Source organism: Papilio machaon, chromosome 5 (genome assembly GCF_912999745.1).
Source record: "Papilio machaon chromosome 5, ilPapMach1.1, whole genome shotgun sequence".
NCBI lineage: Eukaryota > Metazoa > Arthropoda > Insecta > Lepidoptera > Papilionidae > Papilio > Papilio machaon.
The window spans coordinates 9,082,830-9,104,830 of NC_059990.1; the positions used below are offsets into that span (position 1 = coordinate 9,082,830).

General features: G+C 34.9%; 2 protein-coding genes across 4 annotated transcripts; one reads left to right on the forward strand and one right to left on the reverse strand.

The window, feature by feature from the left end:
* Window positions 1–2,641: 2,641 nt before the first annotated feature.
* Window positions 2,642–14,813, reverse strand: LOC106707285 (calnexin). 3 transcript variants are annotated; one of them, XM_045678164.1, is made up of 14 exons: window positions 14,674–14,813; window positions 14,329–14,436; window positions 13,817–13,843; window positions 12,810–12,977; window positions 12,332–12,481; window positions 10,416–10,624; window positions 8,503–8,710; window positions 7,688–7,808; window positions 7,125–7,267; window positions 6,481–6,597; window positions 5,075–5,215; window positions 3,834–3,962; window positions 3,125–3,318; window positions 2,642–2,770 (listed from the first exon to the last, which is right to left on the reverse strand). In XM_045678164.1, the coding sequence occupies exons 2-14, from the start codon at window positions 14,434–14,436 to the stop codon at window positions 2,704–2,706; spliced, it is 1,782 nt and encodes a 593-aa protein (XP_045534120.1). In that variant the 5' UTR covers window positions 14,674–14,813; the 3' UTR covers window positions 2,642–2,703. The 3 variants fall into 3 exon arrangements, with proteins under 3 accessions (XP_045534120.1, XP_045534121.1, XP_045534122.1); XM_045678165.1 differs by lacking the exon at window positions 3,834–3,962 and adding an exon at window positions 4,355–4,480; XM_045678166.1 differs by lacking the exon at window positions 13,817–13,843 and having other exon boundaries at window positions 2,644–2,770; window positions 14,674–14,812.
* Window positions 14,814–15,190: 377 nt separating this feature from the next.
* Window positions 15,191–21,757, forward strand: LOC106709564 (N-acetylgalactosaminyltransferase 6). Its single transcript, XM_045677930.1, has 13 exons — window positions 15,191–15,385; window positions 15,751–15,910; window positions 15,991–16,042; window positions 16,120–16,431; window positions 18,256–18,444; window positions 18,578–18,755; window positions 19,106–19,223; window positions 19,366–19,476; window positions 19,898–20,056; window positions 20,355–20,417; window positions 20,548–20,684; window positions 20,943–21,054; window positions 21,350–21,757. The coding sequence occupies exons 1-13, from the start codon at window positions 15,363–15,365 to the stop codon at window positions 21,539–21,541; spliced, it is 1,806 nt and encodes a 601-aa protein (XP_045533886.1). The 5' UTR covers window positions 15,191–15,362; the 3' UTR covers window positions 21,542–21,757.
* The last annotated feature ends 244 nt before the right edge of the window (window positions 21,758–22,001 follow it).

Sequence of the window (22,001 nt, forward strand, 5' to 3'; positions counted from 1 at the left end):
TGATAGATATATGCCACCTGAGACTTTTATTTAGCAAATTTAAGGATCTATAATTACTCCATACATAATTTTAATGTAGGTCATATAGTTTGACCTACGTAAGCCCAGAAAGCAAATTTGTGCTATTCATTGTAACGCGATGTAGCATTTTTCGTTTCCGCGTAATTTTATTCTTACGATATCTCCTAAACTATTAGACAGAATGATATACATAGTTTTAATTGTAAATATAATCTACATTAAATTCTCTTGATAATGAACATGTTTATGTACATAAGGGTTAATACTGAACTTTAATAGCGTCGGAAATAGGGCATGAATTTAATTAATGTTTTCTTAAAGAAAAAAATGGTTATTGTGAGAAAACTATAAAAGATAGATATATGCTATCGCGGACTTTTATTTAGCACATTTAAAGAGCTACAATTCGCCATACATCATTTTGATGTAGGTCTTATAGTTTAGCCTACGTAAGCGCTGAAAGCAAAAATGTCCCTAATTTTCGCAACAAATTTTAAAGCTATATTCAAAATCTACTAGTCTTCTAGTTATTTAAAAAAAAAACAAAAAAATGGGACCCACCTGCAAGCACTTCCTTTCGATTAAAATAATTTTTATCAAAATCGGTACACCAGGGACGGAGATTCGCGGTAACACACATAAAAAAAATTCAGTCGAATTGATAACCTCCTTCTTTTTGAAGTCGGCTAAAAAGTCATTGTCGTATTGTAGTGTTTCAACTTTTTGATTTCCAATTTTTTTTATATGTAACTCGTATATTTGCAGTCCTTGGTAGAATAAAACAACCAATAAATAGTAAACGCCGCTAGTAAAAATCTCTGCTATATTTTAATGTAGCAACTCAGTAGGCAAGTGCCTCCATTTTAATCAATGGAACAAGGTTCGAATTTAAAATGTTTTGTCATAAATTATTTTGACATTTCCATTAGTCTGATCTTTGGTTCTATTTTTAATCTAGATCATGAATTGTACATAGCTGTAATGCCGGTTATAGCGCTCTAGCGCCCAGTTTTTATCATGCTTTGGAGGGGGGTTTAAAAGGGTAACACAGTCGCATACCAGTGGCGCCATTTTTTGTCCAGCGCTGGGCGATTGCCCAACCTTACCCTACTCTAACGATGACTCTGCATAGCTATAATTCTCTGGTTAAGTTTACTTTCCACTATTTACTCAAAAAACTCTTTCTAATCTTACGACTACTAGCTTTTGACCGCGACTCCGTCCGCGCGGAATGAAACAAGATAAGTAGCCTGTGTTCTTACAGACTATGTTCTACATCTGTGCCAAAGTTCATCAAGATCTGTTGAGCCGTTTCGGAGATAGTTTAAAACAAACATCCATCCATCCATAGTAAGGTTTTCTATTTTTTTTTCTGTTAATCATATTCAGCAATACATAAAGACATGTTTTAGTATAAAAGATGTAATAAAACAAAACAATTTGAATAGAAATATTTTATTAAATCAAACATAAATGCCAGTCCGCTGACTTGTTCCTATCTCACACAAAACCTTACATACACACAAAATACCCCAATTCACTAACTATAATTATATAATACTATGTCATATAAGGTTTAATGAATCCAAACTGATATCTTCACAGAATGTCAATTCCAAAACATATATATTTGTTTCACAGATTAAAAAAAATATTAAATGAATATTTCATTATTATTTTATTCAATATAACACTCGTAGCAATTTTTTTTTAATTATAGTTATGTATGTATACTTCTATACAAACAGACAGACAGAAGAGAAAGCAGAAATGTGGAAAAAAAGATTTGCATGCCGACTGATAGTACTCGTGAAATTAAATAAAAAACTAAACAAAACTATAATTAGGACGAATATCTTAATAATATGTGATAAAAATATTAAGTTCAACATTTGTTCATAACAGAAAAGAGAGAGTTACATTTACATCGCTTCTTTGGTAATCAAAAAAGGAAAAAAAAATAGAAAGATAAAAAATAAGCAAATAAATTTAATTTCAATCCATTAAAAGAAAATTTACCAATGTTTATTTAATCGTTTAATTTAATATTTAACCGACGTATTCGTAAACCAAAGTTCAGTCCACGAAGGAAATAAGGAATAACAAAATAAAAATAATCAAACAAAATGCACATCTCTCAATAAGCCATCACTATAATATTTATCTTATGCACATATTAAATAAAATATGTCGACATATAAACAACACTAAAACATTATAAGCCGCCAGTAAGTGTGAACGCGACGTCCGAGTACAGCTATCTCGCTCGCACTTGTTAATTAAACTACTATAGTGATGTAAAAGATTCATTCTAAATATCGATATTATGACGCTTGACTATTAATTTTATTGCGAATTTATTTGTTATAAATAATGTCTAAATATATATAGTAATATAAATTAGCCCTAATTTATTGAGTTATAAATTATACAATATAGTTATATATTAAAAATACGTTTATAAATTTATTACTATTGAGGACAGATCTACTTCACTTAAGTATTCTATCATAATGTAATATAACTGAAATATAGAGATGTTACATGTCGATATAAAGTATCGATAAATCGACAAAAGAATGTATTTAAAATGTTAGCTATAACAAATATGAGTGCAAATGAAACATGAATTTGTACCCAATCAGTTGGTACTCAATAAATTAGGATATAAATGTTTTAGGATTACTCCTTGCGCGGTTTGCGCTTCCTGTGACCGTCGCCCGCGCCCTCCGTGTCCACGCCAGCCTTCCTAACAATAGCACGATTCATTTATAATCAATAATAATAATAACTCTTTATTGTACATTTTACACATCTGTTGTGTATTAAAGGAGCCAATGATTTTCCTTACATGTTAAAAGTATGTATAATTTTTGAGTAAAATGAACAGTTTAAAACCAAAAGAGAAAAAGTAAACCATAGCAATATGCGTGAGTGTGTGGGTGTTTGTGTGTGTGTGTGTGTGTGTGTGAGCAATACAAATTAACAACATAAATAGTTATTTTACAGAAGAGGTCACCATTTATCTATGATAATGTCTTTAAAGCAATAAAGTAACATCATATAGTAATTAAAAGAAGTAGAATGCGATGGTGTGACTTACTCTGGCTGGTCAGTCTCGTGGTCGGAGTGTGGGGGCGTGGCTGGGGGCGTGGCGGGGGGCGTGGCGGGTCCCTCAAGGTCCGCCTTGCCCCGGGGCGCGGCCGCAGCCTCTGCCCGCGCCTCGCCCTCGCCCTCCGCCTCGTGCGGGTCGTCCTCCATCATCGCGTCAGTCTTCTTGTACTCTACGTCTGGCTCCTGTATATGTATAAAATCGATTTTATTTATTGAACATTAAAATTTTTTGTTAATTTCAAATCACCGCATACCTTTGCTGAATTCCTTCTTCCATGAAAACAAAATCTGATGTTTACATAAAAAAATCGACATATAAAAGTTACATATAAAAGATCGTCGGTGGCTCAGGGGTTAACGCACTTGACCTCCAATCTGCAGGGCCTGGGTTCGAATCCTGCAATGTACTAATGTGTTTTTCGAGTTTCGATTTACTTATGTACATTTATCCGACGTTCTTACGGTGAAGCAAAACATCGTGATGCAACCTGCACATATCTGAGAAGAAATTCAATGATATGTTTGAAGTCAACCAACCCGCACTTGGCCAGCGTGGTTGACTATGGTCTAGTCACCCGTAACTTGGGGTAGGCTCCGAGCCCCTCGGTGAGGACCAATACGATAATTACACATGTGTATTTGCGTGCTATCTGTGTACATAGATGTAAGTACACAGTGTGAGGTGTGTGTATACTCACAGATGTGGCTGAAGGTCCGCAGCAGAGGTAGCAGAGTGCGGCGAGCACCGCGAAGGCGAGGAGCGCCGCGGCCGCAGAGAACCAGGGCCTCTCGCCCGCCCACCGCAGTCCCCGCTCCATCATACTCTCCTACACACACTGGCCTACTCACACTATCCGTACCACTATACCTAGACCTAGACCTTCTAGTCTAGCCTACTATATGGGATACGGTTATAAACCACAATAGAGCGATACAATCATTTCGTAAAACTAGCATACGACTACAATCTCACCTGATTTCATATTTTTAATATCTGACATTTTCTTAACATTAATAATTAAAAACACTAGCATCAACTCGTTCCAAAACCTTTGGTATACGAAATAGGAATATCGGACCTTTACAAAATATAAAGGATTGGAGGTCTTTAAATCTAATTATACACCAGAAGTAGTATCTTAGCTCGTAAGGCAATCTAGCGTAGATCAAAGATCTTAAAGTCTATGAGTTGTTTAGCAATATTCTAAATTGAATTGACCTCTCTGGCCCTGCGCACGAGGTAGGCGATGTAAATGGAGACAGGTATGGCGCAGTAGACCGCATACATCGCCCAAAGACCAGGCTTGTAGTTGGTGGCGCGGAGCAACCGGCCCCATACAGTTTGCTGATCCCCCCCCCCACACACAAGTATTTATATTCTACATCTGAAGATATCTTTTATCCATACAAATCACCCAAACATTCGCATTTATATATTAGCTATCGCCTGTGACTTCGTCCGCGCGGAATTAACAAAAATATAATAATTAGCCTATATGTTCTTTAAGACTGTGATCTACATCTGTACCAAATCTCATCAAGATCCATTGAGCCCTTCTGGAGATGCTTTCAAACATCCATCCATCCATACATCCATTAGTAAGAAGTAAGATCACAACTTGGAGGAGTCAATTCTATCTAATTTTAAATTATATCTTTTCTTTATTTATGTTTTCAACTAATAATTAAAACAGACGTATTTATAGAAATTTACACATTTGAACTTAGGTTAGAATTTGTCGAGATAAGTGAGAAATATCCATAAGTTAGAAAAATATCTCAGTCACTTAGATTCTCGCTTATCCAGGTTCGACTGTTTTAACAAATCCTATCACCTCAACCATACAAGAAACAGTTTAAAGCAATTATTTTGTTTAACAAATACCTTATCTAGATAAAGTTCTAGAGATAGATATTGTTAGAGATAGTGTATACTCACAGATTCACTGGAGATCTTAGCACGTTTGAGAGAGTAAGTCTGCTGAGTCCAATCTGTCACAGCTTCCATATCATCGCTGATGATCAAGTTGTCGAAGAGCAGCATCGGAGACATGGACCACAGTTCGAAACCAACCGCATGCTGGAATTCAACACATGAAATATAGACTTCAATAAAAATAAAAAGTTTTGTTGTAATCTGTGGCACAATATCTAATATATAAAATTCTCGTGTCACAGTTTTCGTTCCCGTACTCCTCCGAAACGGCTTGACCGATTCTCATGAAATATTGTGAGCATATTCAGTAGGTCTGAGAATCGGACAACATCTATTTTTCATAACCCCCCCCCATTTTTAAACTGCGCGCGGACGGAGTCGCGGGCGACAGCTAGTGTCTATGTAAAAATGTCTATGATTGGTTGTTGCGGATATAACATTAATGAAGAGTAAACGTGATTACTTTCTCCGTGTCTTATTACAATTTAACTTTGCAAACATTCTAAAAGCCCATAATAAATAACATGAGATAAAACTGTAGATAGATATTACGGTCTTCCATTTGACATACTTCTGGCACACCCGCTAGTATACTAGCTTTAGCTAGACTTCAGCAGAATAAAATAAAATGGTTGCAAAATGTCTCTAGACTATGTTCTACATTTATACCAAATTTCATAGAAATCCATTTCGATATCAATTACTAATAACATCCATACATCCATTTAAAAATTCCCTATTATAATTATACTAGCTGTCGCCCGCGACTCCGTCCGCGCGCAAAAAAAAACTAAATGGGGGGGGGGGTTATGAAAAATAGATGTTGTTCGATTCTCAGACCTACTGAATATGCTCACAAAATTTCATGAGAATCGGTCAAGCCATTTCGGAGGAGTTTAAGTTCGAACCCCGTGATACGAGAATTGTATATATTAGACTAGCTGTCGTCTGCGACTCCGTTCGCGCGGAATTAAAAAAAAACAATCAATAGCCTACTCATACTATATCCATCCATCCATCTAAACATAAGTTGAATGTCCAGTCAAAGAACTAACTTAGGACTAAGGTACAACAAACTGGTCACCATAAGAGCTATAATTCAGTACAAATGTATATTACTATAACAAGTTATCAACCTTATTGACAGAGAGCCAAATAACAAGTATATATTACTAGCTTTTACCCGCGACTCCGTCCGCGCGGAATAAAATAAAAAAAAACTGGGTAAAAATTATCCTATGTCCTATTCCTGGTTCTAAGCTACATGCCCACCAATTTTCAGTCAAATCGATTCAGCCGATCTTGAGTTATAAATGGTGTAACTAACACGACTTTCTTTTATATATATAGATAAGATAAATGGGTAGGAAATAAACGTCCCCAACTGTATTTTAAGTAAAAGTACTCACAATGGGCGTCATCTTGAAGGGATTTTCGTCGTAGAAGTAGTGGGGGTTGGGGATGCGGCGGGGGCTCCATTTACCGCGATAGTTGGGGTTGGGGATGAGGGGTGCGCGCCACACACCCTGCAACACAACATAAACTTACCCCCCAGTTGCCACAAACACAAAAAAAAAATCACACATGAAAAATAAAAAAATAAATTATCTATGGTCATAATTAAGGTTCAAGTGTTAGAGTTAGAAATAACTATTTCAGCAAAAATAAATTTTATAGAATTATTCGTACTCGCTAAAGTACACTTATTGTTGGTTTCTGAGACCAAAATTGCCTTCATTATATTTAACAACATTTTTTGTAACATAATAAATTAACAATTAATTATAAAAACAATAATTTAATGATAAATATTTTTTTTATCATAAGATGAATCAAGAAGAAGCCAACATCTGAATTCGCCGAAACAGCGAAACAACCTTTACTAATAGATATCCACAATTGCAAATGCATTACTTACCTTTAACTGACGGTGAAGATATCGCATATAAAGAAAAAAAATTTCCTTTCCTATGCGTTCTTTCCTCAGTCAAATCAACTTCCAAAGAAGACAAATATGACGCAAAATATAATGTTATATTTCAAAGCAATGTACCTTATAGTTGGGGTTGGGTATGAGTGGGGGGCTCCAGGGTCCGCAGCCGGGGGCGGCGGCGCAGGCGGGGTTGTCCACCAGCGGTGCCTCCCACTCTCCGTCCATCTCCTCATCCCAATCTGAAGGCTTCTTTGCTTCCGGATCTGGAAAAAAAATCAAATTTATTGTCCCTCAGAATACTTATGAGACAAAAGTATTTACAAAATAATAAAAAAAAATCAATTTTGTACTGAAAATGAAAACCCAAAAGTAATTTTGAACGCTAATAAATCAGTTTCGATTTTATGTAACAAATTAATAGGTTTTTCGTGATTTTGTATAATTTCTTTAAATGTAAAAAAAAACTACAGTCAAAACCGTTTATAGCGACATCGTTTAGAACAACATACCGGTTAAATTGACCAAAATCAAAGGTCCTGGCTGAATGTTATATACATATCTTTCCTATTAATACCTGTCACCGGTTGTTACAACTATCGGTTTTTACGACTCAATATGAGTAGTCCCTTCGATGTCGTTATAACAGATTTTGACTGTATTTAAAACAGTAAATTTGTAGTGACCAGGTATCATCTCGGGAGCGTCGTCCAGCCAACCGTCAGGTTTTACAGCATTCGGGTCCACGATCTGCGCTGGCGCCTCCTCATCCCAATCCTCGGGCTTCGTCGCGCTCGGATCTACGATCTGGTAACAAAGAAAAAATCTAGACTTCATAGTACTAGAAATAATGCTAACAAAATTAAATACAGTAATAAATTGATAATTTTTACTTTTTTTATGTTAAAAGCTACATCTTAGTCTAGTTAACAACATGAACTAAACACAAAGATACATTTCCAGGTGTAAACGTATTTTTTTGCTGAAGTAAAAGGACATATGCGGCCTATTTTCATATATGGTTGAAACTTTGAGAGCCTTTTTTGTAAAGTTGTCAATTTAAAAAAAAAAGGAAAAAAACTTAGCCCTTATTCGTAGGAGCCATTGATAAGTAGCAAACATGAGTTATCTCTACGTCATAGAATGTTCCAAATAATCAGAAAATTGACATTATTTTATGACACTTGTATGAAAGGCTATTTGTTTTAAGCGACATTTTTTGCGATATTGATTATTTCACCCCTCGATATATAGAAAAACGCTAATATTTAAAGGTTTTCCATTCCTCATTGATATCTATAAATGGACAGGCGATTGTTTGAAAACGACAGCTTTTGCTTAGTTCTGATATCACGTGACAGCTAATTATCTCTATATTATTAGTACAAATTTCAACCACTTCTAAAAACCGTTACAGCGCCAAAATGGCTGAAATCAAATAAGCACAAAATACTATATCTTATAGCCAGTCTATTCCTGCTTTAAGATTGTGTGAGGTTACCTTCTCCCTCTCGTCCCAGTCTTGAGGCTTGGTGTCATTTGGGTCGTCGATCTCCTCTGGGGGGTTGACAGGGGGGGTGAAGTCCTCTAGCAGGGAGCCCGCGTTCACCTCCTTCTCGTCCACGAGCACACTGTACGTATTATCTGGACGCACTATCAACGTGTACAGATGAGGCTCCTTGTCCTTGTAGATGTCATCCAGACGTTGACTGTACGAATATACTAGTTAATAAAACTGATAGTCCTTGGGTTAAAAGTCATAAATTATGCAAATTAACAAAGAAACCTTTTATTTAACTATAATTAATTAAACTTGTACAATATAATAAATAGAAATGTAGACATATTATTTTTTGTTTATTTTTATCTTACTAATATTATAAATGCGAATGTTTAGATGTATGGATGGATGGATGGATGGATGTTTGTTTGACGGTATCTCCAGAACTACTGTATGGATCTTGATTAAATTTGGCACAAATGTAGAACATAGTCTGGAAGAACACATAGGCTACTTATTAGGTTTTTTTAATTCCGGAGATGGAGTCGCGGGCGACTAGTTTTAAATAAGATTATATATAGTCGAATTTTTAATTAGACGAAGCTAGCTGACGTTTACTGTGTTGTCAGTTTATGATGAAATATAATAGTGTTGTGACAAATTGAATGATTGAAAAAACTCCTGAATGAATGAAATTTCTGAATTGAATTTTAGTCGTACTTTGTACATACCAACGAGTTTTCGACGACTATGTTCCTATAGTATCTACGTATACTGAATACCGAGTGTTTTTAACATTAAGGAAAACATTGCGAGGATAGTTGTAAGACTTTCCTATTCACTACATCATGTAGTTGAAACTATAGATGTATGAAATATAACAGTTATAGGTAGGTAATGAAAATAAAAAACATCGTTTATTACATTTTTAATCATCATCAGAAAAAAAATCATCACTATCGCTTTTGGCGACATTAATAATAAATCTGTCTGAAACATTATCGATCATGTGGTCGAGACCATACATTTTACAAATAGAAATAATATTCTTTTATAGTTTGAAACGATTATTCACACTCATTGTTCATTCATCTGATTGAGCGAGAACTGAACGCATCACTATAACTTTAAATGTGGCAACATTATTTTACAAAGTGACATTAGCTACTGTCAGTTAGCTTCGTCTAATTAAAAATCCGACTATAGGACTTGTATGACGTAACTCATAATGGGACATTGAACATACATAGATCTAGAATAATGCATAGGCATAATCTTTTTTTTTTTCAGAAATAAATTGGTTTGTATTTACCCAAACTAGTACTAAACTTTAAATAGTAACCGATAAAAAACCGAAACCTCGAAGTTGATCGCGTTAGTGCCAAAAGTTAGCTAGTCATCTGTTTAATTTTTTTTTTACTTCATTCTAACGATTTTTTTAAATATATTCAATTTAAATTTTAAGTAAAAATATTATTTGAACTGTCTTTAAAAAAATCACTTATCTATATATATAAAAGAAAGTGGTGTTAGTTACACTATTTTTAACTCAAGATCGGTCGAACTGATTTAGCTGAAAATTGATGGGGAGGTAGCTTAGAACCAGGAAACGGACATAGGATAATTTTTACCCCGTTTTCTATTTTTTATTCCGCGCGGACGGAGTCGCGGGTAAAAGCTAGTTTTTAATATTTTTTTTGAGTGTAATTGGACGGAAGTCTTTGCTATGACTACAGGCCTTTTAAGTAAAGTATATTTTATATTTCTGTGGTATATTTAGTACGAATGTCATACATGTCATACAATAATGAGGAGAAAAACTACCTTTTATTCACTATAGATTCATATCTATAGTGAATAAATTAATCTATAGTGAATATTACAAATGTAGACTAAACTGATGTATAACATACCTAGGTTTCTTGCTGTGCTTTTCCTCAATGGTGCCATTCTTCGGATTCTGGTGTCTGAAGATGAAGTGCAATTTGTTATCGTTGCCGCACTTGTCTGGACCAAACATGATAGTGTAGGGCGTCTGGTCGTGGAACTTCCGTAGGTCGGCTTTGGTGTTGGTGCCACGGGAGAGTAACTTTATGTACGCACCCCCACAGTTTTGACCCTCCTATAATATACAAATATTTATATTGACTATGAATACTGCAGGAGACTATTGGTCAATGAGGACCCTAATTTAGATTTCTTTAACTAAATGAATTCCTTAATGATTCTGAGTGCGTCATTTAGAAGTATAAAGTAGTGTTTGTACAATAAATGTCCAAATATCAGGAATTATTTCTCTTTTTTTGTTCAAATTGAACTGTGAATGCATTAATCCTTACTTCTTATAAAACCTAATGTTTGGATGGATGAATGGATGTTTGTTTGAAATTTAGCATAGATGTAGATCATAGGCTACTTATTATGTTTTTCTTTTAATTCCGCGCGGACGGAGACGCGGGCGAATGCTAGTCCTATATAAATACTGAATGAAATTAACTTAAAGGTTAATTAAAACCTTAGCAATGCATATTGAATACAATACATTATAATAAATAGGTAATTGAATGTATTGTAACAAAGAGAGCAAGTTTTGGCGTTAGTCCAGATGACGTGAGAATAACTACATCATTGCATGAACATATTTCATTACAGTTTATTGCCTTTTCGTACCAAAAATAACTTGAATACAACATACATTGGTTATAATGTAAGTATTTTTAAACACAAGAAATAATGTTAAAACTTTCGCCTTTTTGCGCTAACTAGTCCCAAACAGTGGTTGCTAAAGGATCGTTATTCAATCATAAATATTAAAGGATTAAAAAAATAGATTTGTGCTCTAATTCTAAACATTTCACTCTTCATCTGTTCGTGAAATTTTTACATATATTGATGACAGCAAACTTCTCAAATTACTCTTTTACACCAACCATAATTTTGTTAAATACATGCCAACTCTTTTATATATTTTTGCTGTTATATATTTAACATACAATGTTAGCAAAGATAAACAAGTGGATGTTAAAATTCCTAAGTAAACCATACAAAGGTGTCAGTTATAATCTGTCAGTTGTAAACTGCAGGAAAACTTACTGTATAGCCTCACTAGGGCATAGATTATAAAGGTAAGTCAAAGAACGTCCTAGAACAGTAAACTAATCCAATAAGAGGTGATGTCGCTCAAACTACGAGCTAAATACTGTACTATAAGGTCATTATTGAAGTCACATGTAGTCACGTGTAAATGATGAAATCTTACTAATATTATAAATGCGAATGCTTAAATGGATGGATGGATATTTGTTACAAGGTATCTCCGGAACGGTTCAACGGATTCAATTCGGCACAGATGTAGAACTTAGACTAGCAGAACACATAGGCTACTAAAATATATTTCAAAACTTTTGTTTGACTGCTCCTTGTATAAATCAATCGCAGAATTTCAAAAAGGTAGTCTAAATATGACCGATTGCATCAGCTACCTTCCCGTCTAAGTCCCGTCAAAAACAGTCTAGCCGTTTCGGAGATTACCACGTTACATACACGGCCTTACAGACATGACAAGGATTTCAAAAATTGTCTTTTTTGTTCTCAGCAACGCAAAGACATCATGTGTATGAAATATGGAACTTTTATTTTGACATTAACACATCTAATGCTATATGTATATGATGTGAATTCACAGGGTAAGTTGTTGGCACTGAATGTGTTAGATTAATTTCTAATATGTATTTTAGTAACAATAATAATTTCAACCATGGATAGGTTAATGTAAAAATTAACTTGATTAGAATATTTAATAGAGAACATTGAGTATAATTGACATTACCTGCATTGTAACTTCATACTGTACAATCAGAGGTTTATCTTTGAATTCAAAAGGTTTGTCCAACAGAGCAGAGATGGCAGCATGCTTCGCTTCCGTAGTCAAAACTAATCCCAGATCATCTTTCAGGATACGTCTTGAGGGTGCTTGAATCTAAGATAATATATCAGAATTTTAGGCATCGTATTTTTGATATGAAACAAAAAAAAAAAGATGGTAAAGGAATTATATTTACAGCAAATTTTTCAATAACTGAATTATGTACATATGTATGTACAATGTAATTTTAAGAACTATGTCCAACAGAAGATGAGTTTGTGAAAACTCAGCATATGTCCAATGGATTTGATCAATCATTTCTTTCACAAATCATAGGTCAAATTTAATGATAAGCAAATTAAGCAAAAACATGCTTAAGCCATGGGCGACAAAAGTATGTACTTTTGCCTTCATATTTATTAGATATATAATATATGCTTACCTCCCACTTCCCATCATACTTTGCAATGTTCTCATCGACCCCTAGTTTCTTAGCTTCTGATTTGATCCACTTTTTCTTGAATGCAACCTCATCATCAAAGTGTTCAGATAAATATACATTCTTTGAGTTTATATTTGGACTGTGGTATTGTTCGGTTTCTTCAACGGTCTGTCAAAATATCATGTAAATATATAAAATTATGATGAATTTAATTTTTTAAGAAACTTGTATTATAGCTGAAGGTAAAAAAACTTAAAAATAAAGTAAACTAAAGTATTAAACTGCAAATAAATTACATCAAACATACATTAAAAAAATTATTTTCAGTTTAAATGAAGACATTTACAGTTAATTTATATGCAAAGGTCAAGCATTGCTGTGTACTGCATACAAAAAACTATGATGCAAAAATATATTGCATGGAATTAAGTGCACAAAAATTATAACATATTCATAATTTTTATGTGCATATTATTATTTTGCATTTTTGATGCAAATAAACACAAATGAATAGTAATTTGCGTGCAAAAAATAAAAAATAAAAACATAGTTAATTGTGTAAAACATTGCATCTACAAAAAAGTACAAAACAATTACAAATAAATAAATGTTAAAACTTTGTGATTTTTTAATTAAATAAATCACATCCAAAACCTTTCATACGAATCCTTTTTTCCCTCAATTCTTTCAAAAGTAATATTAAAGAAAAACAGATTCTTTATTGAAAAATAAATATGAGAAAGTAATAGGTCTTTCGGAAAGTCATTTCGTTTTTTCTCGACTTAGGATTCATGATTTTAGATGAAGATGCACCATATCCTGGAAAGTCTGTTGGAGCTGATAAAGGATTATTAAATATGGAAATAGACATAGAAAGTAGAAATAAAAACGAAATAGCTATCCAAACAACACAATAGTAAAATTAAAAAGTAGTGTAGTAAACTGCAAGGAATGGGACATCTAGATAAGTGTAGAGATAAAGCATTAGAAACAGTAAAATATATTACTCTTATCTGATTGCCATAGTTAGATAGCTAAATAGGAACAAGAAATAGTATCAGAAGTAATGTTTACCCACACATCACACAAGTACAGTCACTAACAGAATTAATTAAAACATGAAAATGGAAAAAATGTAAAATTTGTTTAATCAAAAGCTTTTTCTACTGCCTTAACACACCCAATATCGCAGGAATGTTTTCGTAATATGAATTCAGGGTGAGACAGTGGCACTGAATATGTTTAACAACACAGAATATGAAACACTTTAATAATTTCTAGGTCAACATCAAAAAACCCATATGTTTAAATTAAAAGAAAAAACCCTTTTTTGTCATGTCAATCAAAAATTAATTACATTGTTTTAATGTTTTAAAAACATTTTATTATATATTTATTTTATTTTAAAACGCATATGTGTTATAAATACACAAATACAGGTGGTTAATTTGCTACAAATATTATATCATATTTGTACTTGAACATGTTACAAAAAAAACTAGGTCATTATAATACTAACCTCAACCGTTACACCTTCATCATCACTGTCGGCCTCAGATCTTACGATCGCGCTGCCAAATAACACCAGCAATCCACATATATACACTTTTCGATTAAATAGAGCCATCTGTAAAATAATGCTTTATTTATTCTAAAAAACTTTGAATAGAAGTGAATCGTTCAAATCTTCGATTTACACGCATTAATTCAATTAAAACTAAAGCCGACGACTACAATTATTGTGGGAATGATATACAATTCGAAATGCGGGCATAAATTACCGGATCTCGGATATCCTCAATAATCAATAACAAAACTTAACCCCATAATAACATTTACTGTTTTCTGTTATTTATTTCCTTACCGTGCTCTATAATTATTGGTAAGATTGCTATTAATTCATAAATATATTTGTTATGTCTGAAATGAAAAGCCGAAGACGATGACAAGCGAAAACTGACTGAAAACTGAAGTTGAAAAGCGAAATGTGTTTTATTCCGGTCCTTTTAACAAAAAAATCGTTTTATCTGTGGTTGATTCCAATTGGTCTTCACTTGTTCTCATTTCTAGATTGACCAATAAGAAACAAACAGTTGTCACTACTTGACTTCTTGTCAGGTTCCCATTATAATTTTAGAAAAAAATGCTATTGTTTGTAATATTCTGTTGAATTAATTTAAAAAGCCTACTACCAAACTTACTGTAATCGTCTCCTGCGTTAAAACGTTAAGCTACACATTCGGACAATTTTTTTCTCAATTTGGTCCAGTTCAGATAACATTTTTTTAAACCATATCCATATTTGTCTATGGACATTGCCATCATGTTTATCTCGCTGCAGCACAGATTGTCATTCTTGTTATTCAGTCGGCGGTCTGTCCTGTCACTGTCAAAGTCAAAGTAATCTTTGGTTTATATTAAAGTGCTGATAAAAATAAACAAAATCGAATTTGTGTATGACCATGATTTAAAATTAAATTGAAATGCAAATTTTACTTGTATGTCCTATTAAAACTAATCTATTCATTGGATTCTAAAGTTTGTCATTTGGTTATGAAATTCGGGTGGCTGTACCGGTAAGTTTTGTTTGGAACCTTTATTAAAGAGTTGTCTAATATTATAAAACTTAGAGTACCTTGGATTGAATTAAATTACCTAGTTAAACTTAAATTAATTTGGCTTATCAGAAGCAAGTAGATAGCATGAAACAACTTGAATTAAAATAAAAAAAATAATCTTTTTGTTATCAATCAATAAACGTCATACTAATTTCCTTTAAATTTTATCAGTTAGATTTACTGATCATACAGAAAAATATTGTTTTAAGCTTTCAGTTGAATTTTATACTTTTCTACTTAACAGTCTTTATTACCCAAAACTTCCGATTCTAAAATCTAATTAAAAACAAAGTGCAATATCCTAATATAACTTATTGTTTCAGCTCTATGATTGTGATGCGTCGACAATTCTTAAGGTTGCTAAGACTAAGAAACCTCCTTACTATAACCTTTTTAGTTATCTTACTGTATGTAATAAAGACTTTTTATGATAATAAAAGTAACAGTGGTCAAACTGATTATTTCATTCCAAAGAGTTTAAAGGTAATAAAATATACATTTATGTTTTTAATTTTAAAATCCATATGGGATTATGCCTAATAATGTAACTGTACTTCTTTTAGAAAATAGACTGGCACAATTATACACAAATTGAATATGAGAAAAAACGTCAAGGTGAGTTATTTTTCTTTTATTAATTGATTGTAGTGCAAATTAGTGGAAAAAGGGTCTAAGTACAGAATGTGTTGCAGGAATCGGTGAGCATGGTTTACCGGCACGGTTGCCTGAGTCATTGGCATCACTGGAGGAACAATTGTACTCTGTCAATGGTTTCAACGGAGCATTGAGTGATAAGATCGCTTTAAATCGCTCATTACCTGATATCCGTCATCCGGGTTGCAAGGACCGCAAGTATATAGAGTCTTTGCCAACTGTGAGTGTGGTTGTGCCCTTTCACAATGAACACTGGAGTACGTTGCTGCGGACAGCTTATAGTGTTCTTATTAGATCCCCAGAGTTTCTCATCAAGGAGGTATTCTTAGTTGACGATGCAAGCACGAAAGGTAAGTTGATTTTCATTTACTCCGGTTACATAGATATATAAAGAGTTACGAAAAAAATATCTTAAAGTTGGATTGTGTCTAAAGTAGAACAATACTGACACTGGATCCACTTAATAAATTTCAGTGTTCATTTACATTTTTCCAGTTGTAATCCAGCTCTGGATTACATTACTGGAATTATGTAAATCTAAAATCGAGAAACTCATTGGTACATAGCAGGATTCGTACCTAGAGACCTGCAGATTTACAAGTCAAATGCTTAACCCCTGAGCCACCAATGCTTTTGACATTATTATTCTTAATATTAAATGGTAATTACACATGTCCAGTGTTTGTACAGTTTGTTCAATACAAATATGTAAGCTATTGTTTCTGAGTTACGCACACTGATAAAGGTTTAAGAATAAAATGCTTTTATAATGTCACCTTGGTAAAAATAGAAATTCAATATTATTTATTCCATCAAATTAGTAAACCATATTTTCTTATGCGACATATCATGCGGGTTTCTTAGACCAAAATGTCTGTATAAAACATCGTCATCCCTGTCATTAACTTTGACAAAACAGAAATATGTTTTGAAAAGAGGTTTTAGTCTCTGTAACCCACGGTTCTAAATTTGATTTTGACGAGACAGTGATCATTCGTAAATCACAAAACGGCGCTTTGTAAAAACGGTGTTAAATCGGCGTAAAAGTTTACATACAAAATTATAATTATTATAAAACAATTAGATTGATATCTTAAGAACGATAAATATCTTCATCAAATAACTTGATAAGTAATAAAAATAATTTTATAGACTCGTTTGTATTAAACGCCGCCTAGATAATGGCTATTTCTGTATACTCACTTGAATGTCTAAGGGCAAAAACCTATTATGCTTGTATCAAGGTTAAGCAACCATATAATTCCACTGCCTGTACAGATTTTTATGTCTCTTTTTTCTTAAAGAAAATGAACGGGATGACGATGTATTTGTGCAGGTGACTCCACAATGGGAACTCATAATAATGTGTCATATTTCTTTTTTATATAAATGAGAAATTTAAAAGAGGTTAACTATAAATAAATAATATTCACTAGCTGGCATCAAAACATAATTAGTAGACTATGTGTTCTTCCAGACTAGCATAGTCTAGCATCTATGCAAAATTTCAGTGAGATCTGTTCTAGAGATACCTTATAACAAACATCCATCCATTGATCCATCTAAACATTCACATTTATAATATTAGTAAGATTTTATCGGTTATTAGTTACGCGGAATTATTAAGTGTAAATAATTATTTGTTCATGTTTATTTTGCACTACGAATCGTCTATACGTTATCGGGCGGTGTTATTGTTACAAATTTGAATCATCATCATCCTTTCTTTATATATGTAGAGATTTCAATTATGGTCATAAAAAAGACGATTTATCGTGGGTTACTGAGACCAAAATCTACGTTTAAAACATATTTGTTGTCTCTGTTTTGTCAAGAAAGGGATGACGATATGTTTTAAAAATATTTTGGTCTCAGAAACCAACGGTTAGTCACGTTGATGAATATACTCTTAAACCTGCGACGTGTAACTACAATAATAATAGAATACCTAATTTCGTTTGTTGCGTTAAATATCTATGATCGGTTAAGTAATTTTATTTTAACTAAAAGCGGATAATCTTTATCAGTGCGTTTATCAACAGCGTCGGTAACTTTAAACGTTACAAATAACGTAACTACCGTATATTATAACTACCGAAACATGTACAGTATGTAGTGAGGTGCGGGAGCGAGATAGCGTTATTTTAAACGTTTCTATTTATAACTGATTACAGATTTTCTAAAGCAGAAGCTAGAAGACTATCTATCTGAGCATCTACCCAAGGTTAAGGTGGTGCGGCTAGCGACGCGGAGCGGGCTGATAACCGCGCGGCTGGCGGGCGCGGCGCGGGCCACCGCTGACGTGTTACTGTTCCTAGACTCACATACTGAGGCTACTGTCAACTGGTTACCACCATTACTAGGTTAAAATACCAACTTACACAAGCAAATAATATTCTTCTCCCTACTACCTTTTCTCATCCGACGTATAAGTCGTTTTTCTCGTAGTTTATAGGTTATTTTTGGTTTCCTAATTGTTTCGTATTTGTATTGCAGAGCCGATAGCTTTGAACTACCGCACTGTGGTGTGTCCGTTCATCGACGTGATCGCGTACGATACGTTCGAATACCGCGCCCAGGACGAGGGCGCGCGCGGCGCCTTCGACTGGGAGCTCTTCTACAAGCGACTGCCCGTGTTGCCACAAGACCAGCGGAACATGCCGGAACCTTTCCAGTTGGTGCCACATTTTATACGATACACTTTAATCTTTATCTTCGAAAAGACAGAGTTTATTATACTTTATACTATTATAAATGTGAAAGTTTGTATGGACGGATGTTTTTTACTATGTATCTCCAAAATCGCTTAACTGGTTTCGATGAAGCTTGACACATATAAGGCACATACAAGTTTTTTTTTAATTCCACGCAGACGAAGTCTTGAGCAATAGCTAGTGTTTTGAGAGTGTGACACTTGCCATGCTACATACATTCCCGTACTGATTGGACAGGGCGGTCGAATTGACAGGAGTGTATGACATTTTTATATGAGTGTGTTAAACATTTTTGCGTCATCGCTTGCAGGAGTCCCGTGATGGCGGGTGGGTTGTTCGCGATATCTCGCAAGTTCTTCTGGGAATTGGGTGGCTACGACACCGGTCTCGACATCTGGGGCGGTGAGCAGTACGAGCTCAGCTTTAAGGTATGCACACAAGAACACGCACACGCACACGCTCACGCAAACGCCCACATGTATACACTTGTACGCACTTATCTAAATGTGTAACTTCTTGGCCTCTTTTTCATTTATTTGAAGGTTTTACTTTAAAAGTATTTTTGTGAAGATCTGGCAGTGCGGCGGGCGCATGGTGGACGCGCCGTGCTCGCGCGTTGGCCACATCTACAGGAAGTTCGCTCCCTTCCCCAATCCCGGACACGGGGACTTCGTCGGCAGGGTATGTCAGTTTTGTTGTCCATTTGACTCAATATCTACTTGTATAAAGATGGTTTTCTTCGCCATGTCACTACTATATCATTTTGTTATACAGATTGTTTTGCGACAGATTTAAAACTGCGTTACAATTTTTTATTTGACGCCAATCGTTTCTATACCAATGAAATCGTTAAAAAAACTTACTAATGTTTAGATGGATGGATGGATGTTTGTTTTATAGGTATCTCCGGAAAGGCTCAACGGATATTGTAGAAATTTGGCACAAATGTAGAACATAGTCTGGAAGAATACATAGACAACTTACTATGTTTTTTAATTCCGCGCGAATGGAGTTTATGTAATAAATATAGACACAAAATCTTTGAAAGATTTATCCGCAGTGGGATTATAAATGCGTTAAAATAATGTTACAATATGTACAGAATTACAGGCGAGTGGCGGAGGTGTGGATGGACGAGTACGCCCAGTACTTGTACAAGCGACGGCCGCATTACCTGAAAATAGATACAGGTGACATCTCCCAGCAAAGGCGGCTGCGGGAGAAGCTGCAATGCAAGTCTTTCCGATGGTTTATGACGCAGGTGAAGACAGCGAGATACAAATTTTACAGCAATTCCGCCCACAATTCAGTTGGGCGTAAAATGGGGACACGCCCCTAAGTGTGCTGTCTCCGCCCATTGTTGAATTGTGGTGTCAAACCAACCACGAGCAACAATAAACATTGAATCTTGTAATAGAATAGATAGACTAAGATTGTTTTCTAAATTCTCTTGTATGTGAAGAAGCTAGATAGGTATATCGGGAACTGGTAACGGTACCAACGGTACCAAATTTGTCATCTCTGCCTATCTCTCTGTGCTGATTCTTCAATGTTTTCAGATAGCATTCGATTTGACTGCAAAGTATCCTCCAGTTGAACCAGAACCTTTCGCCGAAGGAAGGGTAAGGATCATTTTTGTCAAATAAATTAACCATTATAAAAGTATTGGGTAAAAAAACCCATTAAAAGGTTCCATTAAAAAAAAAGTGTGATATTATTTTTGGGATAGGAAAATAATCTTTATGTATATAGATAAGGCCGGCGACACACGGGCAGCTGTGCGCGGACATGCACCGCGGCGAGCAGGGAGAGGCCTTGCAGCTGGCGGCCTGCGCGCGCGCCGCATCCACCGAGCAGCACTTCCTGCTCTCCTGGCACAAGGACATCAGGCGAGTACTGACCACTGCCCACTGACCACTGCCCTGCCCACTGACCTGCCCACTCCCCATTGCCTTGCCCACTGACCTGCCCCCTACTCCTAATGACTATTGACACACACAGAATCGTTTAAATATCTATTCAACGTGTTCAGTGTCACCGATCTATTAGTCGACAATGGCGCATGGAACATGTTAGTCATACTCTTAATGTAGGTTTCTCATACTGACTCAACTAAAAGACTTTTTTTATATTACCATCTCTTGCAGGTCTAAAGACAGGAATATGTGCTGGGATGTACCAGACTCCAGACCGGAGCAGCCAATCATATTGTACTCCTGTCACCTCGGTGGTGGCAACCAGCTTTGGAGGTATCATCCGGTAAGTACCGTCATTCATTCATTCAGTCATTCATTCATTCTTTTCTTAAGGCATGTCAATTTGTCATACTATTCTCTTAATATTTTAATTGCCAACCATTCGTTCAATCATTCATTCAAGTATTCAAGTCACTGCTACTTTGCCCAGTACTCTTTAATTTTACTTGCCTATATTCGTCCGTTTAGAAATTTGACTAGGCATAGACTGAAGTGACATTTTAGTACAATAATGTTAATTTAATTATAATCTTTTATATGAAAAAAAAAATTAGACAAATATTTTTTTAAACAAATAGGCAACGAAACAATTAAAGCATGGCGGCAATGAGAACTGTTTGGATTGGGATAAAACTAGTCGCAAAGTGTTTATCAACCGATGCAATAACGCGGAGTCCCAGCGGTGGGACATCGACCATGTCAGTGATGACGTCATGGCGAAGTGGGATAAGACGGCACTCGTTGTCACCGGACCTATTGAAGATTATTGAAAAATAATAAAAAGGACTCCATTGTATTAATAATTGTTTAGTCAAGTACCACAATAAAGGTTCATATACACAAAATCCGGAATCGTACGAACGCTCGGTAGTCCGGATTCCGGATTACGTCTAAATGAACCTTAATGGCTACGTCAGTTTTAGCTTGTCGTTTTTGACTACCTATAAATGTATATGACATACCTTCGTCTGATGAGTGTGGTACCGGAGGCCTAATTTGAGTCATTCCCTTCCCACCCTTTTCTTATTAGGAAAGGATGGGAAGGGGAAGTGGATTTGGCGGAAGAGGGGACGCAAAGGAAGCGGAAATATTCTCTTTCTGTGCGTCCCCTTCTCCTTTGATTGTCTCCGCCTCGCTATTTCGGCGAATTCAGGTGGCCGTTTGCTCGTTTGCCACCTTTTGATATAAATATATATGTATATATATAAAACTCGGATGTGCCTGATTTTT